The sequence below is a fragment of the Saccostrea echinata genome, unplaced genomic scaffold (assembly GCF_033153115.1).
Source record: "Saccostrea echinata isolate AGI-Se365-2 ecotype Australia unplaced genomic scaffold, CSIRO_AGI_Sech_v1 ptg000008l, whole genome shotgun sequence".
In the NCBI taxonomy this organism is placed as follows: Eukaryota; Metazoa; Mollusca; class Bivalvia; order Ostreida; family Ostreidae; genus Saccostrea; species Saccostrea echinata.
Window position 1 is genome coordinate 633006 of NW_026889757.1, and position 11692 is coordinate 644697.

An 11692-nucleotide genomic window follows, 5' to 3' on the forward strand; every position below is an offset into this window, starting at 1 on the left:
TATTTTTATGTAGCTTAGGAATCCAATATAGGTACGGTACTTCAAATTCAATTTGATTGTTTCGAAAATTAAAAATATTTAAGTAACTATTGTTAATACGTCATCGATATATCTAAACTTCGAGTTGAAGGCCACGGCAAACGTTTTTTTCTTCTTCTCATGTAGAGATTTTTGAATAAATTCTGTTTCAGATGAATACAAAAATAGGTCTGCTAATAACGGGGCGCAGTTGGTACTCATGGGAATTTCAACAGATTGTTGGAAGACCTGATCTCCAAAAAGACTGAGGAGTAAAGAAAGAGGCTTGGTAGAAGATTTACTGGAGCCCGCTATATATCTTTGTAAGGATTTTTATAAAGTTTAGGAATTCAGTATAGGTATGGTAATTCAAATTCATTTTGATTGTTGGGAATATAAAAAAAAATCATGAAACAATGAAGATGGGCGAACAAGGCGAGCGAAGTGCCTATAGTGCGACAAACATGAAGGTGAAAAAATTAAATCTCAATTAAAGCAAAATTTTCTTTGACATTTCACCTAACATTAAAGTATACTTTATGTAAAATCTCCAAAATTTGCAAAGATCTCACAAAGATTGAAATTAATTTCCCGTGAAATAGTATACACACACTAAAGAGGGTAAAAAGGATCATTTCTCATACTTTATGACATTTTTTTGATATGAGTGGGTCTTAGCTCCTTTTTTGTTTTTTTGAAAGTTTATCCTAAAAGTTTGCGTAAAAAAATATACATTTTTTGTACAAAAACATGGAGCAAAGACACTATACCTTAAAAATATACTTTTATGACACAACAACTTCCGAGAAATACTTTAAGTCCATTTAATCAAGGGTCATATCACAAACATGATTTAAATGTCACTATTCAACAGGAGCTGTGTAGTGGTTAGCACGTTAGTCTCAAAGGAAATGATACTCAGGATTTATATTGCTAGGGTTCGAACCCCACGAATACCACATTGATATTTTTTAATAACAGAATAATTTTTGCCGAGAAAATTTTCCTAAGAAGAGTGTTGTTTATCATAATTTCATAAATTTCAAGAATGAGAACTTTACTTTAAATACTAAATTCACAAATTGAATATAATTTTTACATATCTGAAGATATAGGCATTCTGCACGCCTTCTTCACTCATCTCCTTTATAAAAGCAATAACACGTTTTAATTGATAAAATTATTCACCCAGTTTGTGCAACTTGGTTCTCTGTACACAATTTTTCTCGTAACCATGAGCACTTTTCTTACAATTACGAGGCCTTTTCCTCACGTCCTCTTGTAATTACGATATAATTTCCTCGTATTTACAAGATCTTTTCTTCAAATTTTAGACAGTGGGGCGAGATCTAATGGGCTTTCATAAAATACAAAAAGAAGAGAAATATTGTGAAAGATACATAAAAAAATTTCTTTTCAAAATTATTACAGTGACTTTAATATTAATTTTTTTTCTCAGGTCATTTTATTTTTGCTTCGAATAATGAAAAATAACACTTAGGAACCCTGTTTGTAATCTGTTTTACAGACATGTAGTTTCGTTGAATGCAACGCGATGCAAACACTGAAAATCAAAATAAATTGAACACATGAAATGTTATTGTTTCTTCATAAGATGATTATTTCTTTGCACAAAAACGACTTTGCACCTATATTTCATAGAATAATAATCCACAAACACACATAAACTCTCTCTCTCTCTCTCATAAATTCTGTTTCAATATTACAACTTCTGATATCAAATTAACAATAGAGTTCTATATTATTTTATACTCTCTTTCTCAACGGTTTTATACTTTATGCTGAGACTGATAAATTCTGAGGTGAATCGTTGTAGAAAAATAAAATAATTACGATGTTAATACTACCCTTTTTCTAGTCACTACATGACTAATTGTTGAGAAAACAAACAATGCCGTGAAAATGTATAATTAACACTTAGGAATTGTTGAGCTAAAGGATGAAAACCTATCTTAATAGAAAAGAAAAAAATCACAATAATTGTTGAATGCTATTAAGACGACGATCATCATTAATTACTCCCCACAGATATTGCAGGTATGTCTGGTTAATACCTGTGCATATAAGGTATTAACACCCACAAAGTCGCAGTTTGTATTTTACGTAATATGACATTACCTCACGCATGGCAGCTGATAAAATAAAAGGTAAGCTCTCACTACTATTGAACAGTGAGGTAAAACTCCAAGCACCTGAATAAAGTGACCAAGAAAGCGTATATAGGTAAGCCTTTATTGCTAACAAATATCATACTACAATTCAATGGAAGTATAAAGATATAAAGAGAAACCATTCCAATTTTTCTCCAAAGGAATGGAGATATTTAAGCTAAAGTAAACTTTGATAGCATTGGAAACAATGATTATTTTTTAATTTAGATTGAAACTTTTGCCATGGAAAATTTAATCATGTTATTTTCTGGATTCTGAAACCTTTCGTGCCTTTATGAGAAAATTATTATTTAATTTTCTGTATTATTCAATTGTTTTTGCAAAATTATGTCTATTTAGACTGAGATGTATATCTATATAGTGGCATAAACAGTATATTCAAAACAAAACAATGTCTACATATGATAAATACCTAAATATCCGCTGCCGTTATCAATGAAAAAGGTTAAGATAGCGAACTATGAACAATCTAAAAAAAAATCCTGTATACAATACGGGACGTGAACAGGACAAAAACATGAATAATTCGTAGTCAAAATTAGCATAAAACAATGGCACCTGATCCGTGTTTGCTTTGCTCCTGATATGCATTTTTTCTATGGACGTTTGAACTTGATTACTGTTCGTTATGTCCATATTTGATTGTACAATTAATATGAAACAGTTCAGCCCAAATCCGATAGGTTGACTGTACTTGAAAATAAAATCATTGATACGACATTAAAATTAGCGACATGCTGAATTTAAAAGAGCTTGTTTAAAAGCCCTGTGGCATCAAATTATTTGTCAGTAGACTGTCATGGGTTAAAAAGTAATCGGTCACAGAACATGCTCTTGCGCACCGAATGAATTGGGAGACATAAACAGATGGTGGAATATTAATAATAAATAGTAGAAGGGAGATGACGAAGGAAAAGTTGAAGGTGTCTTGTTTGTAATGTAATTTAATTATTAATTTGTTATTAATGTATTTAGTCAGTAAAACATTCAAATATGAAACAGATGTGACAGATTCTATAGTTATTTTTATTTTGAGTTCACTTGGATATATCGAGTATATATCACACATATAAATGAAAGCTTCGAACACTGCAATTTTTTGTTGCTTATGTACGAATAAATGTACTCATCAAATTAAAAATTAGAATGCTTCTTAATTACATAGTTTCCTTTGTCAAATCATTCTTTTAAAGAATTAAGGACTAAGAAATTTCAGTAACCACCGAATCGGCAACTTTATATTTTCTTTGTAGACAATACGTTTTTATGTACGCATTAGCTAAGATACATGCACTTTATGATCATTAAACTCAAAATATACAGTCTTTGTTCACTAAGAAATTTTTTTATCAGTTAGATACATCTAGATAGCCGTGAAAATACAGTCCTTTTTATTGCTGTGGTACGTTATCAAAATAACAAAACGCAAGGTTAATTATTGTACTGTAATTATAACATTCTTGCATATTCTTTTAACCTAGAGATTTAACCTGTTACAGGGCGTCTTTGATTTTACCTCGTGTAGCAAATTATTATTGAAACGAAATGTCCCCCTATAAAAATTTAGATTTTTTCAATTTAAATTTAAATTGAATAATTCTAATTTTTTGTAGAGGACAGAACATACATAAAAGAATATGACGGTTGTCCGGTAAAATCTCGGACAGTGCGTTTCTATTGTAAAATAATGCTAAGTTGAAAGTTTCAGGAAATTATATATATAATATTTGAGATTTGAGGACATCTTAATTATTCCAATAAAACATAGACAAATATTAGGGATTAGGGATTGCATATTTGAATGTGCAAAGGGTATAGTCCTATGGCATAAGACCAAAAAATCAGGGTTCCATCAGAGAATACGCGAGTGTTTTATTGAAATAAAGGTACGAAATAGAGCAGGCTGGGGTAAAACCAATCATATTTTTAAGTCACTATCTATAATGTCGTCATTTGAAAAATTGCAAGGCATTTGCTTAAATTTTGGCAGTTTCCCTACTCGCGGTATTTGAAATAGGAAAGTGGTAAACATAAGACACGAAATATGGCGACGTTTGATTACGTTACGTAGCACCCGAGAGCAGTTTGATGTAGCTTTAGTTATGACACCTTCATAGACCTTGATAAAAAAAAAGATACAAAATTACAAATCTCCCACTAGATCTTAAGTATACAAGTGAAATGGATATTTTTTAAGCGGAAGCTTTCTCATCGAGTCCCTGGGTAGAACAAAAACAAACAGACGAAGAGCTACTGGCAATGGAGAAAGTTGAATGCTGTAAGAGAGCTGTCCATAGCTTGCAAATGCAAATCAACAGAGTTTTAAGGCCCCATGTAAGTGCAAGATTGGTTCCTCGTGTGTTTTTGGAGGAATAAAGGTAAATTTGAGTGTGTGCATCTGGAAAATTTCCAAATTTAGGCGGGGCTTATCCGCATTTTTGATTTTTTTTTCATTTAATTATTTTTTTTTAAACCAAGATAAAACGTGATGTTGCTTTAATATAGACACTCTGACGTTATCATTCATGCGCCGTAAGGCGAATCCATATATAACATTACATATCGTTGAAAAAGTATAATTAAAGATTGCAAAAATTTTAGAACGCAGGGTTGATTATTTTTCAGTCTAGACAACTTGTCCATGATTTTACCGGACAACCGTCGTATATGTAGATGTGTACGATAGAAAATGCACAAATTCTATGATTATTTTACTTTATTTTTGACCTGTCAGAAATGAACATGTATCTATTTCTGATGATTGTAAAAGTATATTCGAATGCATTTTAGAGATCAAATGTATGTTAAATATCGGTATTAATTCCTGCTATATACTGATTTCAGGACGTAGATAAGAGATATAGAAGAGAGCGGTAAATTGAGAGAGGAATTGATTTTTTTCCGTTTATAAGTGACAGTTTGAAGCCACTTCTTTCCTAAGCAATTAATAGTCTGAGCAAGGCAGCATTATTAGAGACTCGGAAGGTTTTTCTTTACGAAGACACCGCTCACTTCATTTCAGGAAAATGGATGTTCGGAATCAGTGGTCAAATGGTTGATAAACCTGGACTTCCTTTTTTTTAAATTTACATTGATTTTTCTTGTTGAGCTATTTGGTAAGTTTATTTCTATTTTTTTTTAATAAATGGTGTAAGATTAAATAAACTAATCTTTCTTATTAACATGCAATATTAGTTTGTATTTACAGGATAATTTGTTTACTTATTGCTGATTTTCAAATCATTTGTAAAAGAATAAAGTATCCTAATATTTGAATCATCGATAGTTCCCGTCTATCGTCATTATCTTATTCATTATAAGGTTGTTTTTCATAAAACATGCAAAACTATTTTTTAAAACATGCAATGAAAAGTTAGTTGCATTAATCTATTATTAAATTTTTAGTTTGCTTTGACAGCATTTCAATTCAAAACTCAATAATAATGATTTATTTATCGATAAACTACATGTATTTCTTTCAATCATGGTCCATATAAATTTCACTGTACAAAAATATTTATTCTTTGGGATATGACAAAAAACTATTTTTTTTAAATATATGCTAGCACCTAGAGTTATGTTTTCATGTCAGATTGAAATTGCTTTTCAAAATATAAGATAAGAAATGAATAGGTGCTTAGTACAACCATTTAAGTCAACACAAATGTTGACAATTTAAAGTTAACAAAATTTAAAGTTTCATAGATAATCAAGAAATTGAAACAATCTTACAATTGAATGAAAATGGAGAAGATAACAAACAATTATTAATATAAATATTCTTAAAAAGAATACAAACTTAATTGTGATCAAGGCACCTGATAGAACCCCTGGTAACTGAAGAGGTTCTATCAGGTGCCTAGGAGGAGTAAGGATCTGTCAACCGGTCACACCACCATGAGCCCTATGTATTGATCAGGATGACGAAGTAATCTGTAGTCAAATTTATATAAAAACAATCGCCTAACAATTAGCGTAAAACTTCTCAAACAAATGATAGGTTGTATTGCAAATAAGGTCGATATAACGACCATATAATTTTTGAAATGCTGATTTAATACAAAGTTGTTGAAAGCCCTGTTACATGAAATGACAGTAGCTTACCTCGGTTTAAAAATTGGTTGCACTCAGACCATGCTCTTGTGCATAGAATAAGCTTGAGAACATAAATGAGGTGATCGTGGAATATAACTACATAAATAAGAAAAGTTGAATAAAGAGTCATCTTGTTTGTCATACAGTTTACTTGTTAGTTGGCCATTATCGTCCATAGGCAGTTATACATCTAAATATGAAACAGATGTGACAGACTTTGTAGTGTCATTTATTTTTCACAGTGTTCGGATGGGTATAAAAAATGTATTTTCTTTCTTTACCAAATCCCCAAGATAGTATAATATATGGTTTATTATAGAAAAGGTAATTGTTCGATCATTGATTGAATGATTGTATGTTGTTTTACGTCCCATTCTATAACTTTCCATTCATACAGAAACGCCATCATATAGCGGTGAAGGGCTTCAAATTTAGACTTTTACTAAGCACTCAGTACCATTGAGCAGTGACTGCGTGAGTGGCCTTTATCGCGCCAACACCTGCCATATGACACGGGGCCTCGGTTTGTAAGGTTTTATCCGAAAGACAAGCAAATTTCCCATCAAACTGTCGAGTGCTTGGCGAATGAACAGTTGCTCTATTAAGCCTTACTCCTTACAAAAATATTAATTGCTGTTAAGGAGAAACTTCAGATGCACTGTGCTACAGCACAGTACAGAACTTCTAGAAGTTGTGTAAATCAGATGTATCTTAAATTCTCAAAAACTCCAAAGAACTTTTAGAAAAATTTAAGCTTTCCAAATTCTTCAAAAGTCAGTAATACCAAAACGTAAGACTTTCTACCCTTTATACAACCATTCCTCACGATAAATTAAAAACTAGACTTTTTATATCATAGAGACCTACTTCTTCAATAAAATGGAAGTCGAAAATTTTCCTTCTTGTGATTGGTCATCAACAAAATTACTTTGTTAAAAATCACTCTGATTCTACACACTAGTACTCTGACGTTGCAATTAAAAGGATGTGGAGTTCCTCATTGGCAACATTTATGTAGTCTTCGGAGACCAGGTCTTCCAACAAACTGTTGGAATTGCAAAGGGCACAAATTGTGCTTCTTTATTAGCCGGCCTGTTTTTATATTCCTTTGAAGTAGAATTTATTCAAAAACGTCTACAGGAGAAGAAGAAAACACTTGCTGTGGCCTTCAACTCAACACTTAGATATACACATGTATCGACGACGTATTATCAATTAACAATTACAGTGCAGGGAACTAATTTTGTTACATAAACCAGCATCAGCATAAGCATTAGTAGCATCAGGATCGAGCTAGCATCAGCATCAGCATTTAAAAAACAGCATTACCAGGATCAGCATCAGCAAGCAAAGGATAAAACCAGCATTGACCTACATAAAATCAGCATTATCCCACTAGCATCAGAAAATCAATGAGTTTTAATTCAGTAAAAAATTAAAAAAGAAAGAAAGAATATTGGTTAAAGTATTCACATTATTGATACATAGTGAGATATTATGATCAAATAATTGTAAAAGGCACTTTTATTGCTTTAAACGGCAATGCTGAAATTCATTATCTACTTCCGGTAGCATGATGCTACTTTTTGGTAGCATTGACCTAATTATAAAACAGCATCAGGATAAGGATTACTAGCATTAAATCAGCAAGCAAAGGAAGCATTCAAATCAGCAAGCAAAGGAAGCATTCAAATCAGCATCGATGCTGTAACAAAATTAGTTTCCTGCACTGTAGTTATTTTCATTCATATGTCAATTTTATATATCCTAGTGAGCTTGAAATAAAAGACACCACAGAGTCATCGATTTGCTTTATATTTGGATGTTTTACTGACTATAGATGAAAAAGGCTAACTAAAAACTAAATTGTATGACAACCGAGATGACTTCAACATTTCCATCGTCAAATTTCCTTATTTATGTAGTAATACCCCGCTATATCCTGCATATGGTGTTTACATCTTTTAACTTACTCGATTCTTAAGAGCATGCTCCGAGTACGATCACGATCAATTTTTAAATCGAGGTAGGCTTCTGACAGATAAGTTGATGTTGCAGAGATGTCAGCAACCTCGTTTAAAGTCAGCATGTCGTAAATTCTTTAGTCGTTTAAATTAACTTTGCTAGCAAATATAATCTATCATTGCCGTATTTTGGCTGACTTTTTTCATACCAATTTTAAGGCTTTTGTTTTTATACTGAATTTGACTACGAAATGTTCCGTCTACCTGATCAATACAAAGGGCTCACGGCGGGTGATATCTACTCCTCATGGACACCTGAAACCACCTCTGGAATTTTCAGGAATCCGTGTTTTAAGCCCTCTTCACAGAATTGTATTGTTTAGATATTTTTGAGATTGATCACTGTTCGTTTTCTTCACCTTTTTCATTGCTACCTATTCTGCATCGACTTAAGTCAGTCGCGGCCGAGGTTTGAACCCAAGACCTTCTGATTACGGAGCGAGGTTAGATCACTGAAAATACCGATAGTTTAATAGGTGTCAAGTATTAAAGTAACAAGACAAGACAATGTTTATTTTAATCGGAGAAAAATATGCTGCATTTAGAAAAACATTTTAAATGTTATACTTGTAGTTGTTTTAGCTGATTATCAAATCAGATAATGAAAACGTAATTGTCTTTGTACTTTCAAACACAAAGATTTTTTTTTTTACATATTTTTTGTGTGGTTCTAGGAGACAGCATGCTTTAGTATTCCCTCTATCAACTGAAATGTCACATTAGTAAGTGACAATATAATGTCTTCACATTAATTGGTCTGAAATTATCTTCATACGTAGAAATTCTAGACACCGTAGCGATATACTGATTAACGTCGATCAGCTTAATAAAATTTTCATGTGCTACTGTTATTACCTTAGATCAAATTATAGTTCAATGGATGGCTTCTTCAGCAAATTACTGGTATATCGGTGATGACGTTTACATAAACAAATAAGATATAGACTTTACGATGATTTCACTGTCCTAAAAGTATAACATTTCCCACACATTTGCATGACTGACCCTTCGGTGAAAAGTATTATCATCATGTTTCTACATAAAAGTCACCAACTTTATATTAAAATTTGAAATTTATCCATATTAAAATGTATAAATGTTTGCTGATGTATAAACAACTGACCAATGACACTTTTAAAGATTTCCTTTGTCTGTTTTTGATAATTGAACGTAATAATGGTAAAACTTGGAGTAAACAACTCAAACAAACAAACAAAAAAAAAAACCCAGGCAAATAATGACCTCTTTCCCTTTGACAAAATACCTTATAACAGATGATTGTAAAAATAAATCGAGATTTTGCATATTATACTTGAATTATTAGCGCTTACCATTTTAATTTTTTGGCGAATCTATCCTACAACGAAAAACAAATAGATATTTTTGAGAAATTATACAGGCAAACTAAAAATGCCAAAAAATAAGCTTAATATTTAATATAGTAATTAACAATTCTTAATTGAGTTGCAATTAATGGTTGAGCATATTTTAAAACCATTACATATATCATTAACGAATGATTTTGTCCACAAATCGGACAGGAACAATCGTAGTTATTGAAAACAATGAAATTGCAGATTATTTAGCCATGTTTAAACATTTCTTTACACCTCAACTTATTTCTTTAAATGTAATTATTTTCAGCATTAACATTTTTAACCTTTATTATGTTTTTAATGTTTGTAGACACATGGAAGAAATGGACTATAAGGAAGCATTCGATTTCAATGAAACATATTTGATTCCAAACATGACAATGGAAGACTCACAGCTTCTTTCTATATTATATCAAGATATGAATAAAGGCCGATTCGGTAAACCCACTGAGTATATTTTGATATGCTGCTTCTCAGTGCTAATTGTTTTTGGAGCTCTTGGCAATGGACTAGTATGCTACGTGGTCGCCAAAAATCCTCATATGCGTACACCCAGAAACATCTTTATTATAAATCTGGCGATTTCAGATTTGACACTATGTCTATTTACACAGCCTATCAATTTGTACAAACTATTACGAACACAATGGGCACTTGGAGAATTCATGTGCAAATTCGTTCCCATGTTCCAGGGAACAAATGTCTTTGTCTCCACAATCAGCATAACAGCGATTGCTCTCGATCGGTTCCAAGTTATTGTGTACCCCACCAAGGACAGTATGAAGAAACTCGGTGCAGTAGCGGCCTTACTATCAATCTGGATAATTTCCTTTCTCATTGCAAGTCCTTTACTGATTTTTTCTATCCATAAGACAGATTTACCGTTCAAGGACATGAATATTTACATTCCTTTTCGTATTTGCTTTGAAGATACTTCATTACAGGAAGAAAAGGGTGCATATTCCGTAGCTTCAATGGTGGTGCAGTATATACTGCCTATTGTTATTGTGACTGTAGCCCATCTTCGTATTTGCAATAAACTGAAATACAGAATGGCAAACCAGCAAAATGCATTGAACGCGAGGTCAAACACTCAAAGGCAGAAACAAAGAAGGAATTCACGTAGGAAAAGGCGAACGAATATTTTGCTAGCTTCTATTGGGATTATATTTGCGCTAAGTTGGTTACCTCTGAATATTTTCAACATACTCAGTGATTTCCGATTAGCACTTTTCCTGGAATCAATAAACATCAACTTAGTATATGTGATATGCCACATGCTTGTCTTAAGTTCAGCCTGCACTAATCCTGTTCTGTACGGATGGTTGAATGAAAACTTCAAAAGTGAATTTATGAAGATTTTATGCAAAGGATGCTGTGTCAAATTATCTCATTTCTGTCGTACTCATAGACAGAATGGAGTGGTCATTGTTGTGGCCAGAGATCGGCATGAGAGAGAAGGACACTCAGTGACGGCGGCTTCCACCACAAACGTTATTACTCATAAAACACACATAGAATCGCACGTATCTTTGTGATTTATTGTAATCTGCTAAGTTAACAAACACCACGAAAGAAATTAATTGATCACAAAAAGAAACAGACAAAAGGGACATAGGTACGATACTATGTACTACCGGATATGCTGCTTTATTTTGACAGAAAAGGGGATCTTCATTATTGTATATTAAACCTCTTTTTCAGAATAAAATGTTTTTATGATATGCATAATTCAATATTTCCAACGGTACACATTGCACAAAACTTTCATTAGTTCAACAAAATTTAATGCAAGTGTGTAAAAATGAGAAATCTAGTAACAGAACATCTTGTTTACATATATATGTTTATAAAAACAAATCGCATATCTTGTGACACCCCTCCCCCCATAAAACTTGCATCTTTCTAGAAATTAAACTATATTCCCACACAAATGGCTGTGGTGAACTTAAAAAGTGGATTGATCAATGCAGAATTATCCAAATAA

General features: G+C 32.2%; 1 protein-coding gene across 1 annotated transcript; it reads left to right on the forward strand.

The window, feature by feature from the left end:
- The first annotated feature begins 10029 nt into the window (after positions 1–10029).
- LOC133181203 (neuropeptide F receptor-like) lies at positions 10030–11340 on the forward strand. Its single transcript, XM_061315738.1, has one exon. It carries the CDS (start codon positions 10080–10082, stop codon positions 11241–11243), a length of 1164 nt encoding a protein of 387 aa, XP_061171722.1. The 5' UTR covers positions 10030–10079; the 3' UTR covers positions 11244–11340.
- Positions 11341–11692: the final 352 nt, after the last annotated feature.